Raw genomic sequence first — 15,095 nt, forward strand, 5'->3', positions numbered from 1 at the left:
CAGCCCCAGAGGCATGTGGTCTCCACTCCTGTGGTCCAAGCCTCTCAGGAGCTGTTGGGTTTGGCTGCCTTGGCCCAGGGAGGTGGGGCTGGAAGTTCCTCCCAGAGGCAACATGGGGCGGTCACGTGTCCCCCCTCTTTACATTGTGTCCCCCCAGTATCAGCAGGCACAAGTTGTCCATGGGCCAGACACTAGAAAATGCCTTAACCAGTTAGCAGAAACATCCTCCAACGCCTGGAGTGGCTGTTCAGGTACTTTCTGCCTAAAGTTACTATAGTTGAGAATGGAATGAGACATCAAGGCCCTAAAACTGCAGTTCTACCAGGCTAGACTTAATCCCATCTGGTCTGTCCTTGCAGAACAGCCATGGTTTGCAACATAGCTAAAACCATGATGTTATAGGCAGCTACAGGCTTCTTAAATACCGCTTTAAGGAACAATCCTGCATTGGCTGGGGTTAGACCAGATGCGATGGGTTTTTTTATCTGTTGTTTTTATATAAGGGACATTCACACAATCCAGGTATTATTGCAATTGCTGGCTCAATTCTTCCTCTCCATTCTGTATTGTGTGAAAATGTGCATTGTTAGGACTTCTGGGACCCATAGTAGTGTTTGCTAGGTGAAAATTAATTTCTGCCATAAGAAAAACAATTATTTGAATTGAACGCTATTTTGAGCCATTCTGACATGTACCTCATGAGATGGTTGAGTTCAGGATCCTGACAAAAGGAAGAAAGGAAAGCAGCAGAATACGGACCTTGGACTTCAGAAAATCAGACTTTGACTCCCTCAGAAAACTGATGGGCAGGATCCCCTGGGAGGCTAATATGAGGGGGAAAGGAGTCCAGGAAAGCTGGCTGTATTTTATTGAGGGCTCAGGAGCAAACCATCCCCACGTGCAGAAAGAATAGAAAATATGGCAGGTGAGCAGCTTGGCTTAACAGAGAAATTTTGGTTAGCTTAAACACACAAAGGAAGCTTACAAGAAGTGGAAACTTGGACAGATGACTAGGGGGGATAAAAAAATTTTGCTCAAGCTTGCAGGGGTGTAATCAGAAAGGCCAAAGCACAATTGGTGTTGCAGCTAGCAAGGGATGAAGGGTAACAAGAAGGGTTTCTACAGGTATGTTAGCAACAAGAAAAAGTTCAGGGAAAGTGTGGGACCCTTACTGAATGGCGGAGGCAACCTAGTGACAGATGATGTGGACAAAGCTGAAGTACTCAATGCTTTTTTTGCTTTGGTCTTCACGGACACAGTCGTCTCCCAGACTGCTGCACTGGGCAACACAGTATGGGGAGGAGGTAAGCAGCCCTCAGTGGTGAAAGAACAGGTTAAGGACTATTTAGAAAAGCTGGACATGGACAGGTCCGTGGGGCCAGATGCAATGCATCCAAGGATGCTGAGGGAGTTGACTGATGTGATTGCAGAGCCATTGGCCATTATCTTTGAAAACCCGTGGCAATTGGGAGAGGTCCTGGATGATTGGAAATAGGCAAATATGGTGCCCATCTTTAAAAAGGGGAAGAAGGAGAATCCAGGGAACTACAGAGTGGTCAGTCTAACCTCAGCTCCCAGAAAAACCATGGAGCAGGTCCTCAAGAAAACTATTTTGAAGTACTTGGAGGCAAGGAAAGTGATCAGGAACAATCAACATGGATTCACCAAAGGCAAGTCATGCCTGACCAATCTAATTGCCTTCTATGATGAGATAACTGGCTCTGTGGATATGGGGAAAGTGGTGGACATGATCCACCTTGACTTTAGCAAAGCTTTTGATACGGTCTCCCATAGTATTCTTCCCAGCAAGTTAAAGAAGTATGTTCCAGATGAATAGACTATAAGGTGGACAGAATGCTGGCTAGATCATCGGACTCAATGGGTAGTGATCAACGCTCAATGTCTAGTTGGCAGCTGATATCAAGCAGAGTGTCCCGGGGTCAGTCCTGGGGCCAGTTTTGTTCAACATCTTCATTAACGATCTGGATGATGGGATCGTTCAGCAAGTTAGTGGATGACACTAAGCTGAGGGGAGAGGTAGATATGCTGGGGGGTAGAGATAGGGTCCAGAGTGACCTAGAGAAATTGGAGGATTGGGCCAAAAGAAACCTGATGAGGTTCAACAAAGACAAGTACAGAGTCCTGCACTTAGGATGGAAGAATCCCATGCATTGCTACAGGCTGGGGACCAACTGGCTAAGCAGCAGTTCTGCAGAAAAGGACCTGGGGATTACAGTGGACGAGAAGCTGGATATGAGTCAACAGTGTGCCCCTGTTTCCCTAACTGCATATTGGAATGTATTAATAGGAGCATTGCCAGCAGATCGAGGGAAGTGATCATTCCGCTCTATTTGGCACTGGTGAGGCCACATCTGGAATACTGCATCCAGTTTTGGGCCCTCAGCTACAGAAAGTATGGGAAAAAATTGCAGCCTTCAACTACATGAAGGGGAGATCCAAAGAGGATGGAGCTCGGCTGTTCTCAGTGGTGGAAGATGACAGAACAAGGAGTAATGGTTTCAAGTTGCAGTGGGGGAGGTCTAGGTTGGGTATTAGAAAAAACTATTTCACTGAGAGGGTGGTGAAGCACTATGACGGGTGGAATCTTAATCATTAGAGGTTTTTAAGGCCTAGCTTGACAAAGCCCTGGCTGGGATGATTTAGTTGCGGTTGGTCCTGCTTTGAGCAGGGGGTTGGACTAGATTGACCTCCTGAGGTCTCTTCCAACCCTCATCTTCTATGATTCAAACAAAGACATAAATAAGAATAATTTGCCCCTAGACACTGTCATTTCTTGAGAAAGATCCCAAAGTGCTTTAGAGAAGCTATGTAAAAAGGTCTCTTCCCCATCCCATGCTGGGATGAAATGGGGCAGTCAGTCTGTGCCAGGAATACACAACAGTAGTGTTACTAGGAAGGTAAGGGAAGAAGAATGGAAATTGCAAGGGGAATTTCAGATGCAATTCACAGATTGAAATTTGGCCAGGACACCAGGACACCCAACATGCCATCTCTTGAAGAAAGTGCTGTGGGATCTTTAATGACTACAGATGATCAGGACTTTGGTTTTACTGCTGATCTAAAAGGCACTTCAACCAGCAACACAGCACCCCATAGTTAGGAATAATGGTTCAGCAACAAGTGAGAAAAAGTGTGACACCTACTGAATCAACAATACCCTTCTTTTGTAGCACCTGAGTTTCTCTATTGATGTCCCATCTGATCCACGTGAATTCAAAATATCTTATGACTTTTCAATACTACATAACAAATTTTAATTTACCTAAAATTCTCAACAGCAGGAACTGTATCCCAACAGCAAATGACTTATCTTCAGGCTGAACGCTCCTGAAAAGCAAAATCAAAAGAGGAATTAGTACATCCCCCTACACAGAAATAGGAACAAATATAGCCTTTGTTACATCCATGCAAACCTTGTGTGTGTGTAACTGAGGGCAGACTTTGCTCCATCAGCTGTATCACAGCCATGATATTTTTGTTAGCTCTCACAATCTCTCCATTCTTTTATATTACAATATATTCTTTACAAAAATTCACTGCTCTTTACTGTAATGTGTTTTCAAAACATGTTATTTCCTAGTATTCATTTGTTTAACATACTCTGTATTAGCAGAGGACAAGGCTAGGATTTTGGGTACCTCTGACGCATCAGGTGGCCAAATATTTCAATGTTCATTTTGGCACCTAGCACATATTTGGGTGCTCAAATGTAACAATACATAACAATAAATAAACCCATTTCCAGAGAGTTGGTTCACAGTCAAACTGGAAGGGCATATCAAGTGGGGTTCCACATGGATCAGTTCTGGGTCCGGTTCTGTTCAATAACTTCATCAACAATTTGGATAGTGGCATAGAGAGTACAATTATAAAGTTTGTGGAAGATACCAAGGTGGGAGGGGTTGCAAGTGGTTTGGAGAATAGGATTAAAATTTAAAATAATCTGGACAAACTGGAAAAATGGTCTGAGATAAACAGGATGAAATTCAATAAGGACAAATGCAAAGTACTTCACTTAGGAAGGAAAAATCAGCTGCACACATACAAAATGGGAAATAACTGCCTAGAAATTAGTGCTGTGGAAAGGGATCTGGGAGTTATAGTGGATCACAAGCTAAATATGAGTTAACAGTGTAACACTGTTGCAAAAAAAGCAAAGATCATTCTGGGATGTATTAGCAGGAGTGTTGTCAGCAAGACACGAGAAGTAACTCTTCCATTCTATTCCACACTGATAAGGCTTCAGCTGGAGTATTGCATCCAGTTCGGGACCCTACATTTTGGGAAAGATGTGGAGAAATTGAAGAAAGTCCACACGAAAGCAACAAAAATGATTCAAAGTCTAGAAAACATGACCTATAAGGAAAGATTGAAATAACTGGATTTGTTTAGTCTGGACAAGAGATGACTGAGAGGGGACATGATAACAGTTTTCAAGTACATAAAAGATTGTTACAAGAAGGAAGGTGAAAAACTGTTCTCCTTAACCTCTGAGGATAGGATAAGAAGCAATGTGCTTCAATTGCAGCAAAGGGGTTTAGGTTGGACATAAGGAAAAGCTTCCTAACTGTTAGAGTGGTTAAGCATTGGAATAAATTGCCTACGGAGGTTGTGGAATCTCCATCATTGGAGGATTTTAAGAACAGGTTAGAGAAACACCTGTCAGGAATGGTCTAGATAATTAGTCCTGCCTTGAGTGCAGTGGACTGGACTAATGTCCTATTGAGGTCCCTTCCAGTCCAACACTTCAATGATTCTAATTACATTCTTCCACTGTGCAAACTGAACTGAGGCTGAGTCACAGCAAGGTCATGGGGGAGATTTCACTGATAAAAAATTTCAGAAAAAGCCAGTCAGCTGCAGCTGGCTCTTGCAGGGGAGTAAAAATGATTCATATGATACATTGCATTTCTATAGAACCTCTGATGATGAAGCTGTGAGGAAGGAAAGTAGCTTGTTACTTCGTTGTTGCTTCATTTTACAAATGGGAGAACTTGGGCACAGAGAAATTAACTGACATGGCCAGGGTCATACAGGTAGACTGTGGTAGGGCTGAGAATACAACTAAGGCCCAGATGCCCACTCCTGTATTTACAGTTCAAGACTGTCCTTCCATTCCAACAATAAAGGCTCAGTGCAGCTCCCACTAAGTCAACGAAAAGACTCTCATTGAATTCATTGAGAGCTGAATTCCAGCAACAAGCAGTTTCTGAGGAGAATAATTCCCACCCGTGCAGGGATCAGAGGGTGAAATTCTGTGGCCAGTGTTATGCAGGGAATCAGACCAGATGATCATAATGGTCCCTTATGGGCCTCAAATTCTCAGAACCTTTGAGGAATAAGACTATAAATTGAAATGATGGAGGCGTCCATTTGTTTTTTATTGTAAGTCTATAGGAGAGTGAGGTATAGGCCTCTGGCTCCGAGCAAGTTGCCACTATAGCCCCTGGTGTCACAAAGTCTGAGCAGCCCAACTTTCATGGGCTATGACAGAGTAACCAGAAGCAGCCAAGAATGTCCCAGTCCCTGGGAGGTTAATGGTATTGAAATATTGACAGCTACTCAGGACCAAAAAGTGCCCCCACAGTACACGTCATAGTGGCTAGTGTTGTCAGCTTGTTCTTCAACTCTGCAAGGGATTTAGCTGCTTCTGTTAAAGAGCACCTGAAACCTGCTGTAAGAGGTGCTCTGCCTGAACTCCTAAGACAAGGCACAGCCTGTCATAAGGGTCTGTGTGAGGCAAACATTAGTTCCAATGATTTCTCCTGCTCTGATACTTCAGTGTAAAGCAGCTCTTCATTTCTAGCACTATTTGACGCTCAGACACATGACCTGCTAGGCTAGCAGACTGAGCTAGTAGGCCAAGCCCCGAAGGTGGAACTACATGGCATACTTACCTGCCCTTCTGTCTTGGTGATTTGCTATAGTGCAAAGATGGAGACACTTTAAGACAGAGAGAAACAAGGAGAAAGGCAGAAGCAGATTTACGTAAGGATAGCTACAGATGATGGATGGCAAGACGTAAGACAGGGATGGCATCAGCAATAATGCCAGTGAAGTCAGTGGGCCTGATCCTCCACTACCTTCACTAACACCTGGGCACAGTACATGTGGGAAATGCTGTCACGCTGATCTGGTAGCACTTTACACCCACTTTTACCCTTAATTTGCACTAGGGTAAATCAGGTACAAGGCAGCAGGAGTGAGCCCCAGTGCGGTTACACTGCTGTAAATTCAATTGGGGATCAGAATCAGGCACATACGCAACTCAGGCCCAGCTCTGTTGTTACCTTATCACCCACCCTGTCCCTGTTTATCTGCTTATCCACCTGCAGTGTCTTGTCATAACCCTAGACTGTGAGCCCTCTGGGCTCCATTTCCTCACTTGCACAGGGCCTAACAGGCTGGGCCATGACCCCTGACTGGGACCTGTAGGCATGGCCACATATAAATAACAATATATACAGTTAAATGCAGATACACATCATAGAGATGTGCCAAGATGGGAGCTCTGAACTTAACCCTCATGCCTGCCACTCCCTGAATGTTTGTGGTTTGGATAAAATAGCTCCCAGATCTAAGCCACCAATGGTTTTGGGATTTCAAAGCTCGGACTCCTCATCCCAGCTCCAGCATATTCTCCAGAGGAGGGGGGATGCTGAATAGAGCCCATGGTATGAGAGTGGTGACAATCCCGCCTACATTACCTCAGGATGAGCATGAAGGATGGTGTGTGTGACGTGCTTGCCAGGATTCCAGCCAGGCAGGAAAGTACAACAAAGGGTAAAAGGAGGTGGGAGCAATTTGTGCCACAGGTTCCAGGGGAGGCGGATCCTTCAGCCCCATTTGTAGAGATGCACCTGCAGTTTGTATAATTCTGAAAAGAGAGCAAAGAAGATGCTGAGATGGGGGAAGCCATTGGAAATACAAGGCAATGCAGCCAGCTGTAAGTGGAGGCACAGATGTAGATAAGAACCTAGGATTTGCCCTGCTCAATCAAACCATGGGTCTATTTAGTCACATATTCAGCCTCCAGTAACTAGCTTCTGATGAAGGCAAAGAATTCATTACTATTATACCTGACCAGTGGCAGACTGCGGTAAGGAAGAGAACATGCCACAGGTGCTGACTTTGTCATTTCCCAGGAGGTGCTTGACCCCCGCTCTGCCGCAAGCCCTGCCCCAGCTCCACCCCTTCCCCCAAATCCCACTCCTGCCTCACCTCTTCCCACCCGCACTCTGCCGCTTCCCACCCTGCCCCTTCCTGTCTTGTTCTGCACTCCCTTCCCTGAGCATGCCCTGTCCTCACTCCACCCATTGCTATTTTTCCCATGGGTGCTCCACACCACGGAGTTGGCACCTATGGAACATGCTCTTCTTGACCCTGGCTTCTGTACTGAAGGACTCCACGAGGGTGACTTGGGGCATTCTTGGATAGCTGTGATCACCATCAGACTTTACAGCAGAGGGTGGCCAAGACTTTGTTGTTGCTCCTGGGTGTGGCACTCATCATCCCCTGGACATCTGCCTCAGTTCAGCCCCCCCTCACTTTTAGAAGCCATCTAGTAATATTCCTTTTTCAGAGATGTGTCTATTATCAGTCATGCCAGCTCCTTTGTAGGGCTCCTCCCTACCCATTCTTGTAGTGATTCCTCAGGTTTTGTGCTTTCAGTCCTTTGTTTCACGTCTATTGTGTGTTTGAGATGTTTATGCACCTTGCCACCTGAAACAAACTCTGATTCCTGGGATAGTTTCATTTCTTATGAGAGATCTCAGCAACAGCTTGTTAAAAAATCATATCAAACATATCCATTTGCCTGAATTAAATTTTCCTGCAGAAACAGTTGTGGGAGAAGATCTGGGGCAAAACACTGAGGGAGGATTGCATGGAGAATTTCACTTAGATTGCTCCATAGAGGAAGAAGGGCAAGTTTTGCTTCCCCCTCCTCAGTGGGATAATCAATGGTTAAACTGCTAGAACCAACTGAATCCTTCGTATCCACAGGAGACCAGTCTCTCCTCAGTGATAGATGCTAGTTTCCCACTTCCCCTCTCATTGTCTGACATCACAGCTCCATAAGAAATGTTCTATTATTTACAGTCTGGGCCAAATCCTGCAGTAGTTACTGATGCAAAACTCTGAGAACATGGACCAATTAAAGAATAGATGTGTTCCCATCTTACAAGTTCTTTTTAATTACATAGTTAGTAAAATACCTACAAGAAGACAATAAAATTATCCAATCTGCTATATGAAACACATGAAACAGAGTGGCTCAGATAAAAAGGCTGGGGTTAAATAATTATTGTAAGTGAGGTAATTGCGTCGTATCTTTCACTTTCAAAAGCATGTGCAAGATCTTATCTCAATGTTAATGCCAGATACTGCCTCCAGCACGCAGTGTTATGGACAACATTTCAAGTTCAACGTGTTTCCACTACACCACAGATGGATCTCCAGGTGGTTGGTTAAGAGTTCAGTTATAAAACCTATATAGAACGGAATAGTTAATTATATCCTATAAAAGTTGGAACCTTATTGGTGAAGAGGTGGAAATCAATACTTGAAGCTATTTTCCATAGCCCAACATATTCTTGAATGAGAACTTTTCTGTGTCCAGAAAGGAGGTTTTCTCTTGTTCTGAGTGCAATAGAAACTAAAGAGAAATGAGAGTTTTGCTATTGACTGCAATGGTAACAGGACTGGCTGATAGGTTTCTGTATCCTGAAGAATTTGCTCTCAGAGCTTGAGAAAAGAACCAGTGTCTTTAGCAGCATGCTGTAACTGAGTCAAGGAGCACTAAAGTGATATGGATGGCTTGGTGTTAATGATACCTCTGTGTTGCCAGTGTGACCTTTAACTTCTGTCTAATCTGGTTAACCTATTTCTCTGATCTACTTTATGGCCTCACTTTAGTTTTATGCTTTACAAAACTATATGAATCTATCTGAAAGGTCTATACAAAGACCCATCCAGGGGCCAACAGGTGTGTCTAGAAAGTCTCTTTTTATCCTGAGTGGGGTGAGCTCTTTGTTTGTTTGTTTGTTTTGGGTTGGGGGGGGAGGGTTCTTCCAATGAAGGGGCCCAATCCTTTGAGGTTAAACACCCTCAACTCCTCGGGAAGCCAATGAAGTTCTGAAGCTGATGGCCCTCAGAACCTTAAGGAATCAGGTCACAAATGAATTTAAGTTGGTAGATCCCAGCACAGTTTGCAAATTAACTTCTTTACATATAAGAATAAGATATCCATTCTGATTATATTAAATCTGTCAACTGCCTTAGACACCACTGACTATGAGGTGTTCCTAGCATATCTGCAGTCCCTGGGTTGGAATGGTTTAGTTAGGGCCGGTGCTTCCATTTAGGCGACCTAGGCGGTCGCCTAGGGTGCCAGGATTTGGGAGGGCGGCAGACTGCTCCAGTGGACCTCCCACAGGCATGCCTGAGGAGGGTCCGCTGGTCCCGCAGCTCCGGTGGAGCATCCACAGGCACGCCTGCGGCAGGTCTACCGGAGCTGCGGGACCAGCGGACCATCCACAGGGACGCCTGCGGCAGGTCTACCAGAGCCGTGGGACCAGCGGACCGTCCACAGGGACGCCTGCGGCAGGTCCACTGGAGCCGCGGGACCAGTGGACCATCCACAGGGCAGGACCTGCGGCAGGTCCACTGAAGCCGTGGGACCGACGAGCCAGCCCTGCACCTAGGGCGCCAAAAACCCTGGCGCCGCTCCTGGGTTTAGTTCCCTTTTTTCAGAGAGGGCCCAGCAGGCAATGATGGGTAATTGTCAGTCAGGCCGAAAGAATAAAAGATAAATACATCACAAAAGCACCAGATGCAGCACAGCTGTCAGTCTGTGCTTAGGCCTGGGGCGTGAACAAGACTCCCGCAGATCAGGGCTGAAGGCTGCTGTCAGGGTTGGAGTGGGTAACTTTGAGAGACTTGTCTGCCTGGTCCCACTGTGCCTGGTTCTAGCCATGGCCATTAATCACTTGCTTTCACTAAGCCCAGACTCAGTGAAACATTAAATTATAAAGCTCTGCTTGGGCAGGGGAGAATGCAAAGACTCACCTTTGAGAGAGGGACAAAAATAACCAACATATTACTAGTGAAGAGAACAGATTGTGGGTGTGAGATATAGAGTTTTCCAGTTTATCTATTTTTAGTCACTATTGACTTGTTATTACAAGGAGCTCGTTCTTTAAAATAGACCTTTACACAAACAGATAGGGATGGTAGAGCTTGTGAAAGGGATTGGATTTACAGCCTGTGGCTGACGTGTGTGTTCACAAAACAAGTAGAGCACAGACAGCAGCTGTGCAGACTCCCTTCACAGTACCACCCATATATCAATTACTTCAGCTAAAGGAACAACTCCATCAAATGTTAGTATGTAGCAAGCTGTGATCTTGACTGGGGACAGCCTCTAGAAGGAGTCTTGCCTGGAGACTGTAAATCACTGTGTGACAGGGCCTACCTCTGTGGTGCCCCTTGTGGCCCAATGGGATCCTACTAACCTTGTTGTGGAGTCTCCGATGGTCAGCTGTCACCTCTCAAGGGTCCGGGGGAATGATGTTTTACCCTTCCAGCTAAGGCACACTTGAGTCCCACTCTTCTGGGGTACTGAAGTTCAAAAATAAAGGAATGCTATGGACTCAAAACCAGGGTTGTCTGAGACGTCTTCAACAGGACCCCACCTTTCTACTCAGGGCTTGTCTTCATGCAGCCAGTCTTCCTGGGACCAGTTCTCCCATCCATTAGGAGGCTCATCTTGGCAGTAAGCTGTCACAGACACTTGGCTGAAAGCAGGCTTCCCTCACCAAGGGAGAAGCAGAGCTCTGCTCCCCTTCCTGGTCAGCCCCAAACTCAGCTGGTCTCCTCCTTTTACCTCTTCTCTCCACTCCTGACATCTGCTACAAGTGTAGCAGGGTGGGGCCAGCTGGATCCACAGACCTTCATTAACCTCCTGGAGCCTTGCCGATGTGAGGCCTGGCTGCCCCATCCACATGGTATCTCTAAGTCAGGCTTGTCCTGAGTGCCTTAGTGTCATAAACAGATAGCTAAGGGTTAATGTTTCTTTTACCTGTAAAGGGTTAACAAAGAGAACCAAACACCTGACAAGAGGACCAATCAGGAAAGTGGATTTTTCAAAGCTTAAGGGAGGGATTTTGTGGGTTTTTCTTGGTCTTGGGTCTTTGTCTGTCTGTGCTCTCTCAGCTATGAGAGGGTCTATTTCCAGTCCTTCTAATCTTCTGTTTCCCAGTTGTAAGTACAAAGTTAGCAAAAGTGTAGTCTTTTAAATTGTTTTGCTGTATTTGCATCTGTGTATCTGGTTGGTGGAGTCTTTATGTGTATTTGGCTATAAGTACTTTAAATTGTATTGTTTTTGGGTAAGGCTATTTATTCCTTTTCTATTGTTTATTCATTTTCTATAAGTTGAAAGCCCTGTATCTTATCATCTAAATTACAGAGAACTGTTATTCTATTCTTTCTTTCTTTTTTTTATTAAAAGTTTTGCTTTTTAAGACCTGTTGATTTTTTTTCTAGTTGACCCACCAGGAAATTGGTGAGAGAAAGGAAAGACACGGGGGAGGGGGCAACACTGCTTTCTGTGTTAACTCTCCTAGTGTCCCGGGCAGAGCGGCTCCGGGGAAAGAGAGATAGAATCTTTTCTGTTCCTTGTCTTTGGGGTTGTCTCTTTGGTGGACAGAGAGAACATGCTTCTGGTATTGTGATGTGTAAAGAAGGTTGGATCAGTAACTCTCAATTAGCCAGAGAGAGAATTTGGGTGGAGAAGGTGGGGGAAATGGTTTATATTTCCCCTTTGTAGCAAGACTCAGGCTTCTTGAGTCTTGGTCCCCCAGCGGAAGCTTTTGGGAACCAGAGTGAGCCAAGACACGGAAATTCTGGCTGGTGGCCAGCGAGATCAGATCTAAGCTGAGTAATTAAGCTTAGAGGGATTCATGCTAGCTGCTCAGGTATGAACGTAAGTCCCATCTGAGTAGGAAGCTATGATATAGGTCCACAGGAGATCGAGCTAGTCTACAACGTGACTGCCAGGCTCGTTAGTTATGGCAAAGGGTTAACCATGCAAAGGGCGGTTAACAGTTGAGCTTCCAAAACTCAGCCTATCTGCCTCATACGTCTGTAGAATTAATGATGTTGTAAAGTGATTTTGTATGGGGAGCTTTTTGGCAAACCCAGTAAGTGCCTGAAACCACTAGCCTTACTGCTAAAAGCAGTCAACGTCAGCAGGCTGCTTAACAGGAAGGAGGGGCAGGCGGGTGTTCAGTGGCACAGAAAGGGCAGCTGACCGTGCATCCTTAATGATAAGATGTGTGGTTGAGTTGGATACAGGCTTTTAGAAAAGCAAGAATGTGGCCGGTGTAATCAATAATCAGAAGAAAATATCTTGCTTGACTAATGTATAAATAAGCGGAAAAGGCAGTGACGCTTCAAGCCTGGTCTTTCCCTCTGGATGCATCTTGTGTTGTCCACTGGCAGACAGGCTGCCTCTGTGTCACTCAGAGCCATCAGCTTAGGTAATTATTGAAGGTTGGGGGTGTTTTACTAACCGGTTGTGGACGTGTGTAAGTGCTTGATCATAGATTCTAGACTGGAAGGACCTCGAGAGTCATCGAGTTCAGTCGCCCTGCCCTCATGCAGACCAATACTGTCTAGACCATCCCTGATAGACATTTATCTAACCTTCTTTAAATATCTCCAGAGATGGAGAATTCCACAACCTCCCTAGCAATTATTTCAGTGTTTAACTCACCGACAGTTAGGAACTTTTTCCTAATGGCCACCAACCTCCGTTGCTTGCAGTTTAAACGCCCATTGCTTCTTGTTCTATCTTTAGAGGCTTAAGGGAACAAGTTCTTCCTCCTCCTTATGATGCCCATTAGATACCTGAAAACTGCTGTCATGTCCATCTCAGTCTTCTCTTTTCCAAACTAAACAACCAGTTCTTTCAGCTCCTCCTTATAGTCATGTTCTCTAGACCTTTATTCATCTCTTGTTGCTCTTCTCTGGACCCTCTCCAATGTCTCCATCTTTCTTGAAATGTGGTGCCAGACTGGAACACATATTCCGTTGAGGCGCTTAACAGCACAGAGTAGAGTGGAAAAATGACTTCTCATGTCATGCTCAAAACACACTCTTAATGCATGGTGGGAGGGATATAGTTCAAGTGGTTTTAGCATTGGCCTGCTAAACCCAGGGTTATGCGTTCAATCCTTGAGAGGCCACTTCAGGATCTAGGGCAAAAATCAGTACTTGGTCCTGCTAGTGAAGGCAGGGGGCTGGACTCAATGACCTTTCAAGATCCCTTCCAGTTCTAGGAGATAGGATATATCCCAGAATCATGTTTGGTTTTTTTGCAACAGCATCATACTGTTGACTCATATTTAGCTTGTGGTCCACTATAACACCTAGATCCCTTTCTGCCATACTCCTTCCTAGACTGTTTCTTCCCATTCTATATGTGTGAGACTAAGTAAAGTGTATCTTTAAGTGAAAGCACTCGGGTTGTCCTGTTTGTGCCAGCCATCTATCGGTCAGATGGCTGTGTCTCCCATGATTTATCTCCTGACATCACCTCACATGGAGTAAAAGTTACCAAGAGCTTTGGGTTGAAAGAAGCCCAGGTAATAATTTGGGTCCCATGTAGAAGGAAGGCCCTATATAAATGCAGGATCATCCTTGTTATCGTACAGAGCAGGAGTCATAATGATTGATGCATCAGGTTTTAACAGAGCATTCAACTAAAAATGGGACTAACTCCACTGTGGCCTAGTGAGATTTTTAGCTGCTGCTTCCTGATGTCGACAGCGTAGCTGTGAAACTGAATGTACATGGTGCCCATAAGTCAGAGCCAAGGTGGATTGCACATTTGCTCCTTTCTCTGCCCCCAAGGGGAGGATGTTGAACAAGAGGCGACATGTTTGCTACATCCACTGTGTAGCAGGGGGCTGCTGCAAGGGCACCTAATTAGCCCCTGCTCAGCCAGCCCCAATCAGGGGAAATAGATTGGGGCTGGGGAGAAGTCTGGTGCCTGGCCTCTGGAACTGGCTGCACCTGTGGGCCTGCAGGATGAAGGGCCATAAAGGCTGGCTGACAGCCAGAGGGAAGGGAAGGGAAGGGGGGGGCGGGGGGGAGAGAGAGAGAGAGCGCGCGCGAGCGAGCGAGCGAGCGAGCGAGAGCAGTCTCCAGGCTGGGGTAGACTCCCTGTAAAAGAGGAGACAGTAAGACCTGTAAAGCTCTGTAAATAGTATCACTGGTGATGGGAACTTTGTGTGAATAAAAGCCATGGGTGCTGCATCAAGAAGAGGTTTGTAGTGCTTTACTGGGACAGCAAAGAGCTTCAGCAAGGGGGGGGCCCTAAGAAAGGACCTGGTTACACACTGCTATGCAGCATGTCTAATAAAGCTCTTGAATCTCATTGCAGCTTGTTAAAGACATTTCACATGCACCAGAGAGGAATGTGACAAATTACTGTGATCCTCAGAGCACCCCAGTGCCAGAAGACAAAAGATTCCTTGGTATCTAGCAGTGAGTCTCAGCTGGACTGACCAGCTCCACGTACCCCAACTCACCATTGTCATAATCTGCATCTAAAAGGTGTCATGCAAGCAGAAACCTCTGAGATCACAACTGCCGAAGCAAAAAAAAAACAAACAAAAAGCCACCCAGAATGCTGTCCCTGGAATTGTGCCTCCCCAAGCACGTGCTTGGTTTGCTGGTGCCTAAAGCCAGTCCTGCATGCAAGGTATGATATACAAACTGGTAACACAGTGCTGATTATCACTACGTAGTAGTGTATGTACGGGTGCTATATAGAAAATTATATCTGTGGGCTGGAAATATGTCCTTAAAATGTGTTTGAAAGGAGACTCAAAGAGCTTGGCTTGTTTAGCCTGGCCAAAAGAAGGCTGCGGGGGGATATGCTTGCTCTTTATAAATATATCAGGGGGATTAACATTAGGGAGGGAGAGGAATTATTTAAGCTTGTACCGAATGAGACACAAGAATAAATGGGTACAAACTGGACATTAGGAAGTTTTAGATTTGAAATT

At 45.4% G+C, this 15,095-nt stretch overlaps 1 protein-coding gene across 1 annotated transcript in view; it reads right to left on the reverse strand.

The window, feature by feature from the left end:
- SLCO2B1 (solute carrier organic anion transporter family member 2B1) overlaps positions 1-15,095 on the reverse strand; it is a 102,865-nt gene that overhangs the window by 3,022 nt on the left and 84,748 nt on the right. The window contains exons 12-13 of the mRNA XM_032786513.1: positions 6,729-6,898; positions 3,284-3,348 (exon numbers count right to left, since the gene is read on the reverse strand). Coding sequence (XP_032642404.1) covers positions 3,284-3,348; positions 6,729-6,898 — 235 coding nt within the window. The remainder of the gene's footprint in view (positions 1-3,283; positions 3,349-6,728; positions 6,899-15,095) is intronic.

This window comes from Chelonoidis abingdonii, chromosome 1, assembly GCF_003597395.2.
Source record: "Chelonoidis abingdonii isolate Lonesome George chromosome 1, CheloAbing_2.0, whole genome shotgun sequence".
Classification (NCBI taxonomy): Eukaryota; Metazoa; Chordata; order Testudines; family Testudinidae; genus Chelonoidis; species Chelonoidis abingdonii.